The sequence below is a fragment of the Felis catus genome, chromosome B4 (genome assembly GCF_018350175.1).
Source record: "Felis catus isolate Fca126 chromosome B4, F.catus_Fca126_mat1.0, whole genome shotgun sequence".
Lineage (NCBI taxonomy): Eukaryota > Metazoa > Chordata > Mammalia > Carnivora > Felidae > Felis > Felis catus.
Window position 1 is genome coordinate 126506074 of NC_058374.1, and position 23146 is coordinate 126529219.

Consider the following 23146-nt stretch of genomic DNA (forward strand, 5'->3'; position numbering starts at 1 on the left):
AAGAAGGAGGGGTAATTCTATGATTGGGTATCTTAATAAATCTTATGTAGAAAGAGGGAAGGTTAGCACAAGGCTAAAGCTGTCACTGGTAAAGAAGTAACAGCCACTCACATTAGTTTGATATCTTCAGTTTTTGTATTCCATTTGGTGGTGTGGATAAAGTTCATGTTTTTGTCTGTGTTCAGACATGGTTATGGAATAGTCTTATTTTTGTCCTGATCCATCATGATCATGGGAGTAGCCTTTTCTGATGTTGATGTTCTCTGAAACTGTTCCACAGGATATATCAAGGAAGGCTTACCTATGGCAGGCCAGCTCCCAGCAACACTAAGACCTGGCTGATAGCACCAGATCAGCCACTTAATATCAAAGACTGGTCAAAGTTGTTGAGAACTTAGGCCATAGATTCAGGAAAAAAAAAAAACAAAAAAAACCCACGTTTGATCTTCTCTTTATTGGCTGTGGGCCCTTGGGTAAATTAGCTAACTTCTTTATGGCTCCGTTTCCTCATATGAATATAAGAATAATCACAGTGCTTGATTGCCTTATTGGACTGTTAGGAAAGATGAGATATGACAAGAAAAACTTGTCAAACAAATCTTGGTTATTATTATTGTATCACAGAAAAGGTTAAGAAGGCTACTGGAACACAAAAAGGAAAACCAAGAATAGTCCAGGTAATTGTGCCAGAAAGTCAAAGAGCAGTAAGAAAGTGAGACTAGAAAAGCAAAATAATTTACATTGGATGACAATCTATAAAAAGCTATAAACTGTCCAGCTCATTTCAAAATGCCAGGATAATACATTAATAAAAACATTCATAAAAGCATTACAAAAACAAAAACATTCATAAAAACATGGAATATAGGAAAATATGTAGATCTTATACCAAATGATTTGCCATTTAAATGAGTTCATATAGAAACACTGAGTGGTTGATAACAATGAAACCTATTATGTGCATATAGTAGGAGATAGATTCATGTGATGGACAGAAAGTTGGATTGGGATCCCTTTCAACTTCAATGCTTATAAATAATTTACTTCTTCCTTTCATATTTCTGATGTACAGCTTGCTCCTTACTGGCCCTTACTTTTTGAACACCACATCTTGGTAAGCATGCAATGTCATATCTAATTTGTAGTTTTTCAGTAATGCAGAAGGCTCTCTGTATGTAACCAACTAGAGGAAAACTTAACCATTTAAGAGACTGGATAATTGATATAGGCTGCATTAAGAATTTGTTTCATTAAAAGTTATTGCTTGAAGGCTCTAAGGATTCATCATCTTAAGTCATACAATCTTTCAAAATAACATCTGGAAATAGTTTCATTTTAATAATCTGAGAGTGGGATTTCATAGAATGGGAATCAAGATCTGAATGGATTCAGTCTATAAAATGAAGAGGGCAGGACTTTCTTGAGGCTCCTTTCTGCTGCACCAAGGCACCCCAAACCAAGATAGCATCCTTCTATAAAAGCCATTCTAACAAGATAATCTTTATTTTCATTTTAGAGCTAGGGGTGGGTGGGCACTGAGTGGTGCTATTAATTTTTACAGGTTTGAAAACTGAGGAAATAAGAAATGGTTAGTGTCAGCCTTACAAGAAATACACAACTACCTATACTGGCCGTTTTATAAGGTTCTGTCATCTCACAACCTCCCAAAGAGCTCCTCTACATCTTGGTTGGCTTATGAGATGGTTTTAAACCACTGATGTGGCTTATGGCTTTAATAACTCTAAAAATGTACAATCTCCCAGGAGATTGTTTTTATTAATCGGTTTTATTAATCATTTATACTTTAATAATGATTAAATTCTCTTGCAGAGAGAAAGAAGTCAAGGGAAGAACAGTGTAAGTGTGCAATTCGTAATTCTGCCTAGCTTTCACTCTGGAAAAGTCAGGTGTTAAGGACTGAGGTTTCTGTGACAGTAAGAAAATAGAGTAGGTATCCAACTCTTCGCATGTTGGGTAAACACCACAATCCACAGAGCTTGCTAATCGTCCAAATCGTATTTTAAAGTGAAATTATTATTTAATTTCCCCTTTTAAGTTCTGGAAAACCAAAATATCTTGACAGTCTCAGAACAATGGTCTAAGTGGACGTGATTCTATGCTTTGATAAATCAATGGGTAGGCTGAAACCACAAACTATATGTAGTCTGCTACATTTATGACCTGGATCAAAGTCATCTTCTTCCAGGATTCTTTCCTTGGTTCGAGTGTCCTTTTCTGAGCCCGGTCAACGGTTACTATTCAGTTGCATCACTCGGATTGCTTTGCATTCGGGGCGGGGCGGGGAGGGAAAAGCCAACACAAACACTGGGTGAGGTTATTTGCTGGTTGCTTCGCGTGTGTTTTGTCTCGCTGACTAGACTCAGGGAGGATCTCACACTTGTATAGCAATTCACATTTTGTAAGGCCCTCTCCCGCCCACCATCTCTTTGCAGTGTCTCAAAAAACCTACGATGGACTTAACTGTCATCTTCACTTGAAGGTGTAAGGAGAAGGGCGAAGAAAGGTGAATGGAGACCATTTGCCCAGGTGAGCGGCCTTTGCGCCACTATCCCTTTTGGTCGCCGCAACACCTGTGACGTGCATCCTACGACCCCTAGTCTGAAGCGAGGTGGGACGCCTCCCTCGCAAGTCCTCCCAGAGCCACACGCTTCTCCACACCTTCCAGAACGGCAGGCAGGCAGGCAGGGCTTCCGCCGAGGCGGGGAGGCTAGGAGAGGAACCCCGCTAGTCGGCAGGCGGCGAGGGAGCCGCGCGAAACCCGGGTTCCAACTTCACCGCTCACCACCAAACGCCCGCTCTCCCCATTCAATTTCGAGTGCCCGGCCAGCCCTCAGCACTGCAGCAAGCCGGGCGACGGCCACGAACCACAGCGGCTCTCACGGCCCACAAACTCAATTCCGGGGCAGAGAGCTTTCTAATAATAACAGTGATATGTGAGCAACGCCCTTCTCGTCACCCCTGTCACCTGGACAGTGAGGGCGCGCAGGCAAGGGCTGACAGAAGGCCCAGTTCGTCAATCTACGGAGGGGAAGCAGGGAAGGGAGGAAGGTTGAGGCCCCTGGGCCAAGAAAGGGGCAGAGAAATTAGCGACTGTCCCACCGTCCCTAGTGCAAAGGTTGTGAATTCCGACCGACCGTTACTCGTGGCCGAACGAAAGCTTCGCGAAACCGCTGGGCGAGCACTTGGGGTTTGAGGACCGCCGACGGCGCGTTCCCTGGGCTCCGCGCCCCTCGCCCGATCTGATTGGACGCCGGAGGAAAGGGGGCGGGAGGCCCCAGGGCAAGGCGCGCGCGCAGGCGGGCCAGGGGTTCCAGCGGAGGCACCCATGGGGCCAAGGGGCGGGAGCAAGCCGCGGGGGCGTCGCGCGTGCGCGCGTTCTGAGGCGGCTGGCTGGGGGCTGCTGGGAGGGCAGGGCAGTTCGAGAAACGGGTGGGTGTGTGCCGGGTGGGCGCGGGCGGGGCCTGGAGTGCGCGTGCGCGTCGGCGCCCGAGCCGCGGGAGGAGGCGGGAGCTGAGGAGGCGGCGGAGGGGGCGGGTCGCGTCCGGCGCCACGTCCGCAGCCGGAGGCCGCTACTGCCGCCGTTGCCAACGGAGTCTTCTGGCTCCGAAGCTTGAGGAGACGCCTCTGGAGCCCGCAATTGCCCGAGGCTGTGCCAGCCGCTCAAGCAACCAGAGCCGTCCTCGGTGCTGCCCGCTTCCTCCGCCCAGACCCGGCTCCAGACGCCGACCCTCGACCCCGGAGGTGTGTAAGCGGGGCTGGGAGGGCGGGGGGCGCCGTCCCGGCTTCCTGTCCTACTCTCTGTCGCCTTCTTCCGTTAGCCGTTCTGCACCTCACCGTCTCGGGCCTGGCTTCCCCGAGCCGAGCCTTTTGGGGGGGACTGAGCGGGAAAGGGGGAGGGGCGGGACGATGTTGGGGGCGGACGGAGATTCGCTGGCGGGGTTATTCTTCTTTACGACTCCCCGGCTCCCCAGCGGTGGTTTGTGACTGCGGACTTCTTTTGGAAGCCACCGCTTCACTTCTTAGCTCCTTGGGTGTTAGGCTGGGAAAATGTGGGTGGGAGGGCGTCAACAGCCTGGGAGAGGAGAGAGATGCGCCAGGGGGGCTGTGTGCTGGGCTTCCCCGCCACACTACCTCCTGACCTGTTGATAAACCACTCTCCTGGGTTCAGGCACACAAGCCTTGGTCTCCAGTGCTCTTCCTGGGTAGAAAGGCTCTACCCTCACGCCTAACCTAAGGCTGAAAGTGTGGAATGGAGAGAGGCGCTGACGGCGCCAGGGGTGATGGGGGACCGCTGGTGCACCCGTTGGTGCCATCATTGCCTCCCAGGTCTAAATAAAAGCCGTGCCTGCTGTGCACACGCAGCTTCGAGACTAGTCCCCAAGCTCCCACTTCCAGTCATATCCCAGCTTAAATAGATCCCCTTTAATGTGTAAGAAGACAGAAATTCTGGAACCTTATGGGAGTGGGGGTGTGCTGGGTGTACAACGTGGAGCGGAGGGAGGAGGTGCTGAGCTTAGTCCTAGTCACGGCTTCTCCAGGGTCATTTTCTGCCTCTCCTGCCACGTCACTCCCTCTGCTAAAGGGAAGAAAAAAAAAAAAAAAAAAAGACTTGCTAGTGCCTAAAGAGATCAGTGGGGGGAGAAGGGACTGCTGGGAAAGGTTTACAAACACCTAAAGAGGAGAGTTCTTATTTTATTATGTCTTTGTGAGCCCTTGTGCTAATTCCAAGTGAAAATACTTTATTTTGCTACCTGTGATTATTTGCTACCCGTGATGATTTGCTGTAATGTGATTGTTTAACCTTTAGGGCATCCATTGGTGTGGGTGCTCTAGGAGCTCCCGGGAATATTGATATCACATCAACAGGTCTGTTTGCATGTATGTGGCCATGCCTGCTTTTTTAAAGAAAAGGAAGTAATCTTTAATAAACCTATATTCACTGTTTTGACTTTCTCCCTCACTTTCATTTCTTCAGTCTGTGTCCTGGCAGATGTGCCAGAAACCAAGTTTAATAAAAATGTGTCCCTGTGTGGAGAATATCATTAGAAAAGTTTAAGTTGTGTGTGTGTGTGGGTGTGGGTGTGTGTGTGTGTTTTGCTTAAGGAAAATCTTCACCTGCCTTTGTTTCAGTCATTGAGTATTTGCTGTTTTGCTACTTCCTGAAGCTGTCTCCGTGGATTACATAGAAATACCTTCAGAGTAGGGCCTTCACATGCTTGTTCTGGTTGAAACCTCAGTGCCCAACACAGTGTCTGACATGGTAGGGACACAAATACATGTTGAACTAATGAGGTATAATTTAGTGCAGATTACGAGGGTCCTGGTTATCTGGCTTGATAGCATATTGTGTAATTCCGCTTTACTGTTTCATTTCAAGACAACGCTTAAAAAGTTGCCATCTTGACACTCTTGGTTGTTACTTGTCACTAAGGGGGTGACTTAAAAGTTTTACTGACAGATTACTTTTCTTCCCTGCCAGATTCAATGCATTTCTTGTAGCCTGTTTGCTGTTGATCTAATGGGCGGGGGCCATGTTTAAAAGCAGCCTGTTCAGGGTAGTTGGTTAACCAGAGAAGCCTAAACACAATAAGCTGGTGTTTTAATATACGATGCTTATTGGTATATGTGTGTTAAAGCCCTGTATAAATATATTTTGAAACTCCTTGTAGTTATTTGGCAAAGAGGCTAAAAGCAGGGGGTTGGGGATGTGGCAACGTTCCTATATATAGAATGTGTAGAAGAATTTAGCTAATTCATTTATAGTCTTTTTCTTATAGGGAATTGGCACTTACTATTTAATAACAAGCTTTTGAAGTGGCTTTGAAGGTAAACTGTTTTGTACTGTATCTTGTAGTTAGGATTTATATAATGTGTTAGTGCTATGTAACTTCCTTTGGCACAGAGAAGGGTGTTCAGCCATGGGCAAATTTGTGTACTGTTTTCAGACTTTTTCACTATTAATGAAAACGTTATATATAAAATGTCGTAGATATCCACAAACAACCCTGATTCATCTGTTTTCCTTAAAAAAAAAAAAAGTTCCTACCGAGGCATTTGTTTACTTATTTCTATTATTGGAAGAAAAATTACCCTCTAGGGAATAGTGTTGTTATTAATCCTTGCTGAATGTATTTGCCAGCTGCTATGTCCATGATACTGTTGTACTGGACAAGAATTGTTTCTCCTTGGCCTAAAATGCCTAAATTAACTACTGATGAATTGCAGTATACAGCAAAGAAGCCTTTCACATTTTACAATTTCTTAAAAACATACACTTATAACCAGTTTTAGTTGGTACTCTGAGTTTGTTCAAATGGTAAAATTAATTTATGTCCAGAGAATAAATTCAATTATTTGTCCTGATCTAAAGGCAGTTTTCTGTTTTTATTGTCTTAGAAAAGTACTTTTTACATAGAAAATTATGTGCATTATGAGTTCTTAGAGAGCAGATAATTTTTTGGTTTTTGCATGAAACTAAATTGATAAGTCCTGGAAAAACTGGGTAAACTTGTTTAGAGAAGTCCTGTGTGTGCTCAGTCACACCAAAATCTTAGTGCCTAACAGTATGCCTGGCACATAGTAGGGGTCCAAGTATATGTTGAACTAATGACTCAATAAGTTTAGGGCAGATGGTTTGCATAGAATTTCATAATTTTCTTTAAGGGTAATATTTAAATGGTCATTTTTAAAGAAAATGTTTATTTATTTTGAAGGAGAGAGAGGCAGAGAAGGGGGAGAGAGAGAGAATCCCAATCAGGCTGCACACTGCCAGGACAGAGCCTGACACAGGGCTTGATCTCATGAACTGTGAGATCATGACCTGAGCCGAAACCAAGAGTCAGACTCTTAACAGACCCAGGCACCCCACATGGTCGTTTTGACACTTTTCCTGTCAGTTGTTACCTGTCTCCATGTGTATACTTTTTTAAAATTTTAATTAAAAAAATTTTTTTTTATTGTTGAGAGAGTGTGTGTGCGCGTGCATGCATGCGCACGCGGGAGGGGGCAGAGAGAGAGGGAGACACAGAATCTGAAGCAGGCTCCAGACTCTGAGCTGTCAGCACAGAGCCCGACTTGGGGCTTGAACTCACAAGCTGTGAGATCATGATCTGAGTCGAAGTCAGACACTTAATGGACTGAGCCACCCAGACACCCCTTAATTTTTTATTTTAGAGAGAGACAGAGGGAGTGGGGTAGAGAAGGAGAGGGGGAGAGGAAAAGAATCTTAATTCACACTCAGTGAGGAGCCTAACCCAGGGATCGATCCCAGGGACCCTGAGATCATGACCTGAGCCGAAATCAAGAGTCGACTGTTCAACTGACTGAGCCACCCGGGTGCCCTACCATGTATATACTTTTAAATTTTACAGGCAGATTTTTACCTTTCCCAGTTTTAACAGATTTAGGAGCGTGTTTGTCTTCACAATTCCCAATTTAAGAGAAACAAGTCCCTTGTTCATGATAATGAACAGCATGGTAATACAAAAAATATTTCTCCTTGGTGATAAAGTGGTAGTGTCTGTAAAGAGGTAACATCACTAAAATTTTGGCACATATACGTATGTAGAGGTTGGAAATGATTTATGTGAGTAAAAAGTACAGGTGGCATTAAGATAGTTAAGGATTTTAGCAAAAATACTTTTATAAGGCATTTGGTGCCTTATGACAAAATTAGGAATCTAGAAAATGACAATATTCCAAAAACTTGCAGCTTTTACACAATTTTTATCACCCTAAGGGTTCTAGAGGAATTTTAATGCTATATACTTGCTATTAACACCAATGGTGTACAAGAAACTCGAACATTAAAAAAATATGTACACAAAATAAAAATCAGTCTCTGTGGCATCTTAGGGTTTCCAAAGCCCTGTAATACCAAGTTCCTCTGTTCTAGGTAGCCAGGCTTCTAGCCTGGCAGGACTCCAGATTTTCTCTTTTATTGTTTATTGATAATCCTGTTTGCAACTATTACTAACAATATTAAATGTAACTGGATATTTCTGTATAATGGTATCTAGAGTCCTATATTTCAAACTCCTCTACCAAAATACATTTAACTTAAGAGCAAAGTAAATTCCTGGGGGAGGTGAGAGTGTGGTGGGCTGAGAAGAGAGAGCTGGTAAACCTGTGAGTATACATCCTGAAGAAGTTCCAAGGAAGAATGAAATTTTTTGATGGGCTCCTGCATGGCTCACTTGGTTGAGCATCTGACTTCTGTTCGGGTTGTGATCTCAGGGTTCTGTGAGTTTGAGCCCCGCATGGGGTTCTCTGTTGTCACTGTGAGCCTGCTTTGGATCCTCTTTCTCCCTCTCTCTGCCCCTCCCCCTGCTCACCCTCACACTCTCTCTCCAAAAAACAAACATGAAAACAAAAAAAGATTCTTTGTCTCCCTCTGCCCCCTCCCCTGCTTATGCTGTCTCTCTCTTTAAAAAAAAAAAAATGTTTAAATAAAAAAAGAATGAAATTTCTTGAAAGTCCAGTTATCTTAAAAAATTCCCAAGCACTTTTCAATTATCTTTTTAATTAGTGTATGTTTAAAACAAAACAGTATTTTAAATTACTACATAGTAAAATATATACATCCTTCTACTGTGGTTCTTAAAACCCCTGGCATACTACTGCCTACTCTTAAATAAGCATTTGAAAAGCACAATTCTAGCTTAACGTGTTCTTTAAAGTTTATTTATTTATTTGAAAGAGACAGAGACAGTGCAAGTTGGGGAGAGGCAGAGGGAGAGAGAGAGAATCCCAAGCAGGCTCCACAGTCAGCACAGAGCCTCATGTGGTGCTTGAACCCATGAAGCCATGAGATCGTGACCTGAGCCGAAACCAGGAGCTGCATGCTTAACTGACTGAGCCACCTAGGCACCCCCCTTTTTTTTTTAACCAAAATTTTTACCATATATTGGTATGTATCTTTTCTTGTTATGTTTGAAATTAATATGGATACAAACGATAATTTTATCTCACTTATTCCACAAATACTGTGTACAAATACTGCTTACAACAAAAACATGTACTAACAAAATGGTAAGAATATAAATAAGATATTCAAATTGCAAGCCAGGGAGAACAGCAATAAGAGTGGAGGTCTTGGGGAGGTGTGAAGTTGGGGGAAAATAGAACAACTGGGTGGGCCACATGAACCTACTCAGCTAAGTTGGGATTTTAACTGTAAGCTTCCTGGAAGCCAAAGGGAAAAGGGAGATATCACATCTTTCTTTGTATCTTTTAAATGGGAAAGTACATAGATCTCAAAGAGAAGAAAATATTCTAAATATGTTGTGGAAACAAAGTTTTTATGAATACCTCTAAGGAAATTCCTTAAAATTTGTTTTTATGTTTTTTATTTTGTTTTTGAGAGAGAGAGAGAGAGCGAGCGTGGGCGGGGGGAGGGGCAGAGAGAGGAAGACAGAATCTGAAGCAGGCTCCAGGCTCTGAGCCATCAGCGCAGAGCCTGACATGGAGCTTGAACTCATGGATTGCAAGATCATGACCTGAGTCAAAGTCAGACGCCCAACTGACTGAGCCACCCAGGCACCCCCCTCTAAAGAAATTTCTAATGTGGAGCTCTGTATCAGAGCTATCAAGTGATGTAGTAGGTAATTTCTTTACAGTGTGGTATAGTCAGTGTAGTAGCTTGCATTAGGCCCTTTGTCAGGGTTTCCTTAATGAGGACATAACTGAGAATTAAACTCAGTGGTGGCATTTTCTTCAAATCAGCATGTTTTGATTTGAGTATGTTGTTTTTAGATGGTCACCTTGATTTGAGGATAAAAGCCTTAAAAAACTAGGAAAAAAACTAGGTAGATGAACTGCATAATCTTTGAAAATATCCTTTATGAATAAAACTGATATCCAGACTTAAAAATATGTACAAAAGCAATGCATGTTTATGGTTGAAAATTAAAACATAGATGTTAAATATACATTTAAAGAAGGGTGATGGTATTTCTTTCTCTCTCTGGCACGCACTCTGTGTACGTGTGTATGTTTGTCTCTGTGTATACGTGTGTGTGTGTGTGTGTGTGTATTTTTCTACCCCTTAGTCGCAATCTTTGTCAATATTTTGGTATACTTCCTTTCAGTCTTTTTATGTGTATTTAAAAAATTGGATCATATGATATATGCCTTTTATGTTCTCTAAATGTAACATTAGCATTTCCCCGTAGTATTTGATCTTCATAAACTGTTTTAATGTCTGCATTGTGTGTATCTCTAGGAAGCTTATAAATTCGTCTCTTACCTTCCATGAGACTATACTCATTTGTACACTTTCAAACGTATTTTGTTTGTTTTTGCTGGCTTCTCTTTTACTCACCTCTTAAGTATGAGCAGTCCAAATAAGGTTATCTGTCTACTTCTCTTTTATCATTTTTTCCCTTGATTGTATCACCCATCCCTCGCATTTCTAGCTATCACCCAAAACAGTCTCAGGACCTCAGCTCTAACTCAGACTTCATGCTGAGTTTCAGACCCCTTAAATCCAGTTGCCTGCTAAACATGTCCTGTGTATACCCTGAGGCCATCTCAGATCCAGCTGTTCAAAAACAAGGTCCTTTCATCATATCTACAGTCAATAGTAATGTATTGTACACTTAGGTCTTAGAGGGTAGATCTCATGTTAAATGTTCTTACCACAGTAAAATAAGAATTTTTAAAGTCCTTCATCTTTTCTCAGAAGTGGTTTTCGTCGCCTGTCGTGACCTCATCATCTTTGTCTACTTAGTTGCTCACACTAGAAATCTTACGTCCTGTATTTTTCTTTTATCTCTTACTTATACCTAAGGTCTCTATTCTACTTCATACAAGAAATTCAAATATTTATCTACCATGCATCAGACATTGAAGAAGGCTTGAGGATGGAGCAGTGAACAAAACCAAGCCTTGCTTTCATGGAGCTTACATTCTAATTGTGGGAGACACAAAGTAAACAGATCTCTATATATCAAGTGACAATAAGAGCAGTGAAGAAAATAGAGCAGGTTTAGGTGAAAATAATAGGGAGAGGAGTAGGAGGGGCTAATCTATTGTAAGGTGGTCTGGGCTGATCTCTGAGAAGGGGATACTTGCATAAAGACCTGAAGGAAGTTAGGAGGCAAGCCAGATACATATCTTGGGGAAAAGCCTTTCAGGAGAGGATGAGCAGGGAAACCCATGTTGCTAGGCTGGTGAGTGAGAGGCAGAATGGTAGGAGATGCTCTCAGAGTGTTAGATGTCAGGCCTCAACTCTGGATTTTATTCTGAGCAAAACAGGAAGCAGTTGTAGGTGTTCAAGCAGGGTATGGCAGGGCTAGACTGAAGGAAGAGGAAAGGCAGAAGCTCAGAAGCCAGTTAAGATACTTTCTAACAACCCAAGTAAGAGATTATGGTAGTTTAATTGAAAGTGGTAGTAGTAGAGGTGATGAGAAGTGGTTGTATTCTGGACTTATTTAGGCAACAGAATTTACTGATGATTAGATGGGAATGTAAAAAATAGGAAATCAAGGGTGACTCCTAGGTTTTTGCCCAGATATTCATTTATACAGGAAAAATTGGCAGAGTTTAAATTGTTACTTCGTCTCACGGGACTACTAAAGTAGCCTTACTGTGTTTAATCTCTCTGACCTTCATCTGTTCTTGCTTCAGTTAGCTTCTTGAAGCACAGATCTGACGATGTTACCCTGTCATGACTCCTCTTTGCCTACCCATAGGAGGATAAAGTCAGTTCATATTGTATAGATGAACTTGCATATGTCTTTTATAAAGCTGCCCTAATCTTTTAAATGGCGGTCATTTTCTTTTTTTAATTACAAGATATATGTGGGAAAATTAAGAATTTTTTTAAGGGATTCTATCTTAGCAGGAAAAGGTAAGTCTTTTGGTTGGGGTTTGTGGGATATATACAGAAAGGCAGTTTTGAAATATATGCAATTACTGTCACAACTGTTTTTTAAGTAAGCTTTATACCCAGTATGGGGCTTGAATTGGTGACCCTGAGATCAAGAGTCACATGCTCTACAGGGTGAGCTGGCCAGCTGCCCCCCATCACACCTGTTTCTAAACTCTAGCTAACATAGGTAGGATGTATGTGTGTATATAATTTCCTCACATTTCTGTACAGGGTCTGGTAGCATCCATTGATTGGTTCAGCCAGGAGATCTGGATTTGTATGTGTATTGTATACAGATACTGGGAACACAGTGATAAACGAGTCTCTCTTCTTGCAGTTAACAGTTTAGTGGGGAAGAAAGTGGTTCCACAATAGTTTTTCATCAGGAAGGGACACACATATTCTGCCAGGAATTCTGCATGTTTTGTTTTAAATTTGTTAAATAGCATTCTCATCCTAGAGTTAGGGCTTCTATATCTTGCTGTTTGTATTTCCTGAACACCAAGGATCTGATGAAGTTATTTGCCCTTTGCCACACAGTTTATGGTCAAGTTGGGATTGAAACTCAGGCTCTCTGATCCCAGTACCTTCAACACTATGCTGATAATGTCTCATGCTCTTACCATGATGACAAATTAAAGAACCATAAATATGAATGGAAGTCAATTTAACTTTTTGGTTTAAGGGAGTTTTAAAATTAAGGCAAATCAGTCAAGAACTCCTTCTCCCAGTAATGCAGTAGCTGATGTTCTGTTTTTTTTTTGTTTTTTTTTTTTTTTTTTGTCAGAGATTACATGTATCTACTATTACTTTTTAAATGTTAAGTGTGTATGCATACACACTTTAAATATGCTAAATCACTTATGATGTGCTAAATTCACAAACCAGACTAGCATAAGATTAAGTGCTGTTGACCTGAGTCAGAGTTTTCACTAGAGCAACCAAAAGGTATTTAAGCAAACACATGACTTGTGCTGCTGGGCTCTGTGGGGTGCATTGAAATCCCATCTTACACAGGATTTAGGTTTGACAGGCATTGCAGGTTGAATTACATGAGGTTACAATTCGCCTTTGAAAAATCCCATGTCTTACTATCACTACCATCATTTACCATCAACATGTTTTGCTTGGATTATTGAAATATAGAAGAAAATAAGGATGCATTTTTATCTGATTATCTAGAGCTTTAGGAATCATAAAGAGAAACTTTCCTGACCTTCCCTTGACCACTTAAAATTAACCACTTTGTTCTGATACGTGCTATAATATGTATGAGCCTTGAAAACATTATGTTAAGTCTCCTATCAGGTCTTTCTGGCTCTGTTCTGCTCCTGTATTGCTTGTTCTCCCCACAACAGCTAGAACTATCTTTTAAAAGTGTAAATCAGAACGCATCACCTCTCTGTTCAATGCCTTTCACGGGCTCTGCATCTCAGAGCTAGAAAGCTAGTGACCACGAAGACCTGTAAGGGCTTAAGCGATGCAGACCTCCCTCACTCTTTGACCTCCTCTCCTGCTGCCCTTTGCTGTGACCCCTGCTACACTTTTCTGGCTGTTCCTTCTTGCTGCTTCTGGTAAGCTCCCACCTCAGGACCTTTGCTCTTGCTGTTTTTTATGCCTTGAGGCTTCTTTACCCAAGTATCTTGTATCCTTAACCTCCTTTACAATGTCACCACATTGAGGCCTTGACAGACTGTCCTATTTAAAATATATCCTCCCTCCATCCCTCCTTCTCCACAGCATTTAACCCCATCTGACATAGACAGTATATTCTTTGTTTATTGCCTTTCCCTACTAGATGATATGGGATGTTCATGATGGCAGAGATTTTTTGGTTTGTATTGATCAATGCTATATATCCTGTGCACCTAAAACATTACCTGGCCTATAGTAAGTGGTCAATCAGTATTTGTTAATTGATCAGTATATTTAGTACATTGTTAGTTTTCATAATATCTATTCCAGCTTCATTGAGATACAGTTGACATTCAGCATTGTGTTAGTTTAAGGTTTACAGTGTGGTGGTTTGATATACATGTATATGAAATGCTTCCTATAGTAAGGTTAGTTAACACATCTTTTACCTCACATAATTACCTTTTAGTTGTTATGGTGCAAACATTTTAAGGTATAGAATTTTATCAACTTACAAATATACAGTATAGTATTAACTATAGTCACTATGCTGTACATTAGATCCCCCAAACTTAATCCTCCTGTAACTGGAAGTTTGTACCTTTTGACCAACATCTCATTTCCCCCACCTCCTCACTCCCTAGCCCCTAGCAACCACCAGCCTCCTGTTTGTATGAGCTCAGCTTTTTTAGATTCCACATATGAGATCGTACAGTATTTGCCTTTCTCTGCCTGAATTATTTCACTTAGCATAATGCCCTCAGGTTTCATCTGTGTTATCACAAATGGCAGGATTTCCCCAATATACTTTTACATTTCTGTTGTATATGTACAGATATAATAATTTAGGCTCCATGATTTTATGACTAGGAAACAGTTGACTGCTGGGATCACAACCGTCATTTTCTGGCCAATCAAAACCGTCGTTATAGACCAATTTTGACTTGTTTTATTCTTTACTTAGTCAAGTGAATATAAAAGCAAATATTTTAAGATAGTAAAGGAAATTGGGAAAAAAATTTAACTGTGTTTTCTTCATCCCAATACAGTTTATTTTATTTCTTAGGTTCTTTTACTACTTGTATTAGGAAGTAATCACATATATATTTTTTTCATGGGTTTTGCTACCTGTGTTTGTAAGAGCTCTAAAAACAACAATAAAAAAGTAATAAAAATCCATCTCTTAGTGATTCTGATTGGTGGTATCTTTACAGGAGAAGGATGTGATTTTTAGAAAATTTTCAGAAGGAACATGTTTTTTAGTCACAGTATAGATTTTCCTTAAGTCTGTCGTGAAATAAATTACAATTAACCAATACTCTGTAGGAAGAAGCACTTAAAATTTTTGGGTGTTAACTCCCAGCTTCCAACTTTCTTTCAGTAACAGCAGTAACAATGTAGGAAAGCTTTTGCCATGCCTGTTACTCTTTGGTTGGTGTTTGAGATAAGATGTTGATTGTCCAGTAGTGTAATAAAAGTATTTAACACCACAAAGTAGGAGAGAAATAAGATGAAGTAGCCTTGTGACAGTGTTTTGAAATGTTGTTTATCTGAATAAAGTTACGTCTTAATTGAGCATGTGGTAAGTAGTCTCATGTGTTGAAGTTACAATGAAATGTATATATGTTTTTTAGGAGATCATGAATCAGGCAGATAAAAATCAAGAAATCCCATCATACCTTAGTGATGAACCACCAGAAGGTAAGTATGCATCTGACACACTAAGCATGTGAATTAAACTGAATTAAAGTTCTGATTGTTTTTATTAAATTTATTCATTTTTTTAAAAGTTTATTTATTTATTTTGAGAGTGTGCTCATGCACAATTAGGGGAGGGGCGGGGGGGGAGAGAGAGAGAGAGAGAGAGAGAGAGAGAGAGAAAGAGAAAGAGAATCCCAAGAAGGCTCTGTGCTGTCAGCACAGAGCCCAACGCAGGGTTCGATCCCATGAACCACAAGATAATGACCTGAGCCGAAATCAAGAATCAGTCATCCAACCAACCTGAGTCACCCAGGTGCCCGTTTTTATCAAATTTAAAATAACAATCTGTTTACCTTGTCAATAAATATGTTCCAAAAATAATTGAAGATAAATATTTTTAGCCTCTAAGAAGAAAGCACAGATATTGGTGAATTGGGGACACTGCAACTGTTTTATTATATAAGATCTATTCTTTTGTCACTCTTTTATTAAGACCATTTCACAAGTTAGAGTATCTTTTCATTTGTAGAGAATGGGTATGGGGTGCAGAGGAAGCATGGACTGTGTTTTCATGTCATGCATACAAAAACTCAATTCAAGAGGCACGAGATTTGTTGTTAAGCTATTATTTATAATTGGTAGCTCTCTCTTCCTATATTAATACATGGGCTTAGGGTAATTTAAATCGTCTTTTAGCTTGAAAATTGTGACATCATGGATCATTTTCTTACACTTCAAAAGTCCTTGGAAACACTAACTGCATACCTGAATGTCTTTACTGTATACAGAAAATGCCTATAGTCATTTTCTGTTTGTGGTTTTGGTGTAGAATATATAAGCCAAATAGCACTCTCCTTGGATAGCTGCATTTGTACAGGACAGTCATAATAGGTACGATAGAGAATCAAAGTGAAGAATAAGAGATGAAATGGCTGGTAGACCAGACTGGAGTAGCAGACAGACTCAGTATCACCAGGAGGAGGGTAGAGCTGGAAGTTGTGACTCTAGGTATTGTATTTTCTTCCCCGTTCTGTTGCCCACTGTCCACAATTTTCTTCCTATATTTCTTATGTTGGTAGACAAAAATGAAATTGTTAGGAAAACACAATGAAAAGTTTATACATAGGCCTAAAAGAAGATGGAGGTAACTAGCTGATAAGTTTTAGTTTGGTGGAGGAATAGCCTGGAAAATTATTAGTTCAGCTATTTTCCTTGACTAGCCATATCTAAAAAAAATTTTTTAATGTTTTATTTATTTTTGAGAGAGACAGAGACAGAATGTGAGTGGGTTAGGGGCAGAGAGAGAGGGAGACACAGAATCCAAAGCAGGCGCCAGGCTCCGAGCTGTCAGCACAGAGCCCGATGCCGGGCTTGACCTCACAAGCTGTGAGATCATGACCTGAGCCGAAGTCAGACACTCAACCAACGAGCCACCCAGGCGCCCCATCCTTGACTTATTTTTTAGGTCTAGAACCTAGAGTTCTGAAAATAAAAGAGCTTAATGAGAAGGTTAATAAGGACTTTGTAGGGATAAAGTCAGAAAAGAGATAAAGACTATTCAGGAGCATAATTGTCAAGGAAGAGAAAGTGCTTTAGCAGTGTCTCTATTATATGGCAACCTGCTAAACTAAGGTAGTCTGCAGAGCAGATAATCTATATGGTGGTAATTAAGAGCGCACTGTAATTAGAGATCAACAGCATTAATATTTATTTGCCTTGACTAAGAAATATTGTCTTCATTAAAGGCGTGTGCATCAAATTTGGCATAGCAGGATACTAATGAGGGTATTCAGCATGAGGCACTTAACCTGTTTTATCCTCAGATCAAGATTTTCCCCTTTTCCTAGTGTTAGTGACTTTGATTACAAAAGAATTACCAATTATGTAACGCTTTTATCATAACTTTATATAATTAATGTATTCAGATGCTTTTCCATATCTTGTCTTTTATTTCAGCTATTTAAAGATTTTATTACCTATACTTATCACTCAAATAGCTTCAATTAAAAATTTGGTTTTTATAAATATAGCCATTGTTATATAGTTATGAGCTATTTTGACGAGTCAGTGAGATTTTCATACTTGTGACATGATGTCAAACCTCTAAACAATGGGAAGAAAACCTATATCAAGGTAAATTAGTGCTGTATTAGAAAAGCTTAATTTTCAGAGTATTTTCTCCATTAAATATTATCAGTTTCCCAATGTTATCTTCTGTCATAACCACGTTCTGCTAGGAGTTCGTAGCTTTGGTGGTCTTGGATCTGTGTACCCAAAGAATTGAGTTTTCTTTGTGTGATTTGTACCTTTTCAGTGATTAAAGCCTGAACTGTTTAGTTAGCAAGTATTTTTCCATTAAGTTTAGAAAAATGTAAACACCACTGTTTATGTGTTGTTGCTGCCTGAATCATTCATTTGATTGCAAAGTAGAAAGGACTTGTGTCCGTTTGAGGCTGGCACAAGCAAATTTTTATGAAATTTGATGCCTGAGTTTGAGGTTACATGCCAATTTGAATGACTATCAAAACAAACCAGAGAAAAAACTTATGGCTTAAAAAAATCTGAATTTTTCATATTGATATTACCTTTTCTGGGAGTATTTGAAGAGTTTTTACAGACTAGATGCTCAAATCACATACTCTGTCCTTTAAGAATTGAGGCAATGAAAGTATTAAACATAGCTGTAGTTTCTCAACACTACGAAAATCATTTTAGGTGGGTAACATGATTTTAAGTAGTAAATAAATTTCCTAATTTTACATAGCATTACTCTTTAAATACGTTATTAAGAAGAGCATATAGGGGCGCCTGGGTGGCGCAGTCGGTTAAGCGTCCGACTTCAGCCAGGTCACGATCTCGCAGTCCGTGAGTTCGAGCCCCGCGTCAGGCTCTGGGCTGATGGCTCGGAGCCTGGAGCCTGTTTCCGATTCTGTGTCTCCCTCTCTCTCTGCCCCTCCCCCGTTCATGCTCTGTCTCTCTCTGTCCCAAAAACAAATAAACATTGAAAAAAAAAAAAAAAAAAAAAAGAAGAGCATATAGAGCAGACACCCACATATATTTAAATTACTGGTTCTTAAATTTTTTGGTTTCAGGATGCTTTTACACTTTTAAAAATTGAGGACCCTCAAAAGCTTGTGTCTTTGTTGATATTTGCTGTATAAATAATAAAACTGATAAATTAATTAATTCATTAAAAAACTCCAGTAGGCCCATTACATATTAACATGATTAACATAGTTTTTGAAAAGCAGCTATTTTCCAAAACAAAAAAATTGTGAACAGGGTGACATTGTTTTTAAATTTTTGCAAATCTCTTTAATGGTGGGGTTAATAGAAGACAACTAGATTCTCATAGCTGCTTCAGTGTTTAGTCTCTGATGTTACTGCAGATCATTTAGATTCTGGAAAATTCTGTAGACTTGTGAAAAAATGTGAAAGAATAAAAGTGAAAAGATAAATGATATGCTAGTATGAAAATAATTTTTACCCTGCAGAGCCCCTGAAATGGTCTTGTGGATACCCAGGGGGTCTCAGATCATACCTTGAGAACCATTGCTTTAAATGAAGAAGGTTTTTTCAGTAATGATTGAATTCTGTCAAGGAAATGAAGACTAAATATATTTATCTTATTTTTTCATGCTCCTTTTAGGATAGAAAGATTTTTATTAACAGCAACAAAACTGTAAATCAAGGAAACATTTAGATTTTGATTCTATTTTATGAAAGTTGTCTAGTCTCTAAAGCATTTTTTTTCAGAGATACTACGGCTTAGCACTGGACCAAGATGTTTTAAAAACACGTCCAACTATGGTCTTGAGGGAAGAGCTCTTCAGTGTCTTGATCAGATTTGTATTTATGTGTGGTTTACCTTATCAAAACAACCTCCTGATTGTTAGGAAGTCTTAGGATACTTATTGATTTGTACTGCTCTTATAAAGACTTCTATTTGACTATCTTCACGATATTTTCTCTCATTAGGTTCAATGAAAGATCACCCACAGCAGCAACCAGGCATGTTGTCCCGTGTGACTGGGGGTATCTTCAGTGTTACAAAGGGAGCCGTTGGTGCCACCATTGGTGGTGTGGCTTGGATTGGTGGGAAGAGTCTGGAGGTGACCAAAACAGCTGTTACAACTGTGCCTTCCATGGGAATAGGGCTGGTGAAAGGGGGCGTGTCTGCTGTGGCTGGAGGTGTTACAGCTGTTGGGTCTGCTGTTGTAAACAAAGTGCCCTTAACAGGAAAGAAGAAAGACAAATCTGACTAAACTATGGAGATACACTTGCTCTCCACAGCATTATGATGCCAGTGGCATTGAATTGCTAAATTATGGACTACAACCAAGTCACCTGTTTGGACGTTTATCTTCTAAACTGCTGTGTTGAAAGTATTGATGACTGGCTTTTGTCTAAAAAGAAGAGACCAATACTAGCACAGTGTATGAAGGTTTCTCATACTTAAATTCCAGCTTTTTATCTGGTAAAATGTTACACTTATTCAGTTGTAACTGAAGATATGGTATATTTGAATATTTACTATAAGTCTTTCAGTTTAACTAAAAAATGTGAAAGTTGAATTTAGTTGATGATCTTTATAGTTCCATATGTATAATGTGCCAGGTAACTCATTTGCCCCTTAAGAAGGGAACCTTGAACTACATAAACTGTACCTTTGATGTGCCTAATAGTTTCAGATGTCTTAGTTTTTTTTATAACCATAGTTGATTAGGCCAAGAGGCATTCTTTTCTTATTTAAGCTGGTAAAAGCAGGAATTAGAGAAATTCAGGAGAAGAGAAAAATGGTTTTATGATACTGAGTGTTAACCATCTTTTGTTAGATATGCATTACATTAATTTAATCATTGATGCCTTATAAAAGAAAACATCTTTTATAATACCCTAAATATGTGCAGTTCTTAGAACTATATATGGATTCTTTTAAAAGTTGTTTGTGAAATTAGTTTTCCCTCTTAAGAATCTCAGGAGTAGTGGGGTAAAGGCATTTCTTGCTCTCAGCAGATAAGATAGTGCTTGGTAACTTTTTGTTAACTGTCAGTATAGTTAACAGCCAAACTGTATGCTTCATTCTGGTTTCATGCTCCATCTTTAATACACCTCACAGTGCCTAAGGAACATTTCTTTGCTGGTCATAAGCTATCTTGGAAGAGTTTCATATTAAGGAGGAACAAATAATTTTAAGTTCTTAAGAATCACCTGACACATCCAAGATACAAAAAGAATTCTTCACACCAGTTTTGTCTGTAGGGTGGCTTAAAATGCTAGTGCCCCCTTCTAAAAACACAGTATAAGCGGCCACAAGTAGGTGGGGGCTGACTTTTCAATTGAATGAAATGGGCTTCACTGATTAGTTTTGAATGTAAAATATATTTAAGTGCTTTCAATGGTTTATAGGATTTTAAAATGTTATCTTACAGTCCTTTGAAGAAGTCATAGATTCTGTACCATTTCCAAGTCAACTTCAGGCAGGGAATTGAAGTTTTTGATGATGGATGATAAGTGTGTCATGTCTTCTTAATATGTCTCATCATGTCTCACTCATTCTTAAAGAGTATCACTTAGCTGGAATTCATCTTTTTATTTCATATTCAGTTTCTAAAAAAATTTAAAAGTGCACATATACTTGGCATTCCTCTTAGCTAAGGGTTATAATACAAGCCTGAAAAAAATCTTAGTTTTGTTTATACTTCAGTCTGGAAATTTCCTCCATTTTGCCGACTTCTGTGTAATGTGTGAGGGAGGAAAGGAGGTGATGCTCTGGAGTAAATAAGTCAGAATACATCCTTGAGAACTTAGATCACTCCAACACCTACAGCTTAAATGTTTGTTTCTAAACCACTGAGAATTTTACCTTAGTAATGTGGACAACAAATGGCTAAGAACATAACTTTTAAAAGCTTTTATAAAGGCCGGTAGGTATCTTCTGCACACCTACAAAGGTTCTTGAACCTACCATTATATACAAAACTGGAAAGTTGTTGAGTTCATCAGAAATTAAATGGTCTTTGTTTCATGCACCATGATTTAAGGTATATTTGTTGGTATATCTGGTCAAATGTGATAATCAGAAAAGAGATTTTTAAAAGAAACCCAAAGTTAATAGGTGAACACTAAACAGTGGTCTAAATAATGGTATTGGAGAACTTGTTTCCTGCTATTTGAAAGAAATTATTACTTCATTGCTAGTTTATATTTCTAATTTATCTTCTATAGTCATAGGCTCTGCTGTGCTTTTGTACCTGAATTTCTAAATATAGACTTTAGTTTACTGTGTGCTTGCATATTTATTTTCAACTTTGTCTTTAAAATTGCTTGAGGAAAAATGGTTGTAATTTCTGCTACAGAAGAGCCACCTGGTACATTTTCTCTCATCAAGTTTGTTTTAAACTCTGAAGTATAATTTGATTCAGGAGAGGCTTTTGCAAGGACAGCAGAGAACTGTACAAATGAGCAGCTAGTCATAGAGGTTCTTGTTGAAATGAACTTGCCATTTGATGGTATATGTACAGCTGTACACTCGAGTCTTTTCCAGTTTATTTTCATAGACTAGCAGTTTGACCTGCGAAGCAGTACTGGTTCACTTCAAGCAGCGAAGGTTGACATAGACACCTGGAGGCACCTGTTATTCAGTTTCTCTTTTGAGTGGGTATTTGGCACAATGAGGATAAATTTGTGTGACCCACTTGAATGCCTGATCTAATAATGTTGACATCATGAATCCTGTACTTAGTGAAATGTCAGATGAAGGTAACTGGTGATTGAATAAAATTTTGTTTGTATTGAAGGAATGGGAAAGAATACATAAATCTGTTAATAAAGCACCATGATCTGCAAAAGACAAAATGTTTCATAAAGATCTGAGGAAATAAAGGAATTTAAAGGAAAAACAGGGCAGTCTTAAAATTTTTAGTTACATGGCAGAAAGTACTGTAGCCTGTTTTTAATGTTTGATACTAATGCACAAACATGACAAAACGTCTCTGTGTGTTTTGATACTAATACAATGAAATACAAACATCTCTTAGACGACTGTGTTGAAGACTAAAAATGCAGATTTCTAGGTGTGACCCCAACTTTCGGAGTCTCTGCAGCGTGGGGCCTGGGACTGCAGTTGAACAGCCTCTACATGGGATCCCTGTGCTCTCTACAATTTGGGACCTGATCTAGAAGTAGGCAGCACTTCACTCTGTCCTAAGTAACTGTGGAACCAACTTAGACCCCTCCCTGGACAGAAGAGACTCAGAGAGTTGGGAACCAGTTAGAGGAAGGTAGAAAATTGGTTACTGGGTATCTACTTACGGCCCGGTGCTGGCCATACATTCTCAGATTTAATCAGTATGGGAGACGTAGCTCTTATTCACAAATATGAAACAGGCTTTCAGTGTTGGTTGAAATTTCCCATTATCACTTTTGAATTCATGTAAGTCACAATTTCTCCAGCTTATGTCCAGAAACAGAAATGGGGCTACTCAGTAACTAGTCCTTCATTCTGCTGTTGGCATTCAGTGCTGACTATAGACACTTGATTTACCAGGCTAACTTGAGTTCCCTAGGAGTCTTATAATCCTATTTATTTTGGCAGCTAATTACATTTTGTCACAGAAGTGAATTTAGTGTAATTATAAACCGTTCAAAGAATTTTGTTATTAGAACCTTTTTTCACAGAAGAAATAAAACTTGACTCTAGTGTCTATGTAAGGATGTCTCTCCTTGCTATATGGTTGATTTTGAATATTTTAAATTTTATTCATAGGAAGAGCTGAATAAGAATGCAATTATGGAAAAAGGCAGAAAGGTCCAAGGGCTAAAACTAACCGAACAGGATTTGGTCTAAGGGAAAATAAAGTCTGTGTACTGGAGTTTTTGCCGTGAATATGGATTTCTAAAAAAATTAATCTTGTC

General features: G+C 39.5%; 1 protein-coding gene across 2 annotated transcripts; it reads left to right on the plus strand.

Moving 5' to 3' along the window:
* Nucleotides 1-2392: 2392 nt before the first annotated feature.
* Nucleotides 2393-22028, plus strand: TMEM263 (transmembrane protein 263). Of its 2 annotated transcripts, none has more exons than XM_045062274.1 (3): nucleotides 2393-2547; nucleotides 15163-15229; nucleotides 19208-22028. In XM_045062274.1, exons 2-3 carry the CDS (start codon nucleotides 15169-15171, stop codon nucleotides 19492-19494), a joined length of 348 nt encoding a protein of 115 aa, XP_044918209.1. In that variant the 5' UTR covers nucleotides 2393-2547; nucleotides 15163-15168; the 3' UTR covers nucleotides 19495-22028. The 2 variants fall into 2 exon arrangements, with proteins under 2 accessions (XP_044918209.1, XP_003989256.1); XM_003989207.6 differs by lacking the exon at nucleotides 2393-2547 and adding an exon at nucleotides 3509-3762.
* The last annotated feature ends 1118 nt before the right edge of the window (nucleotides 22029-23146 follow it).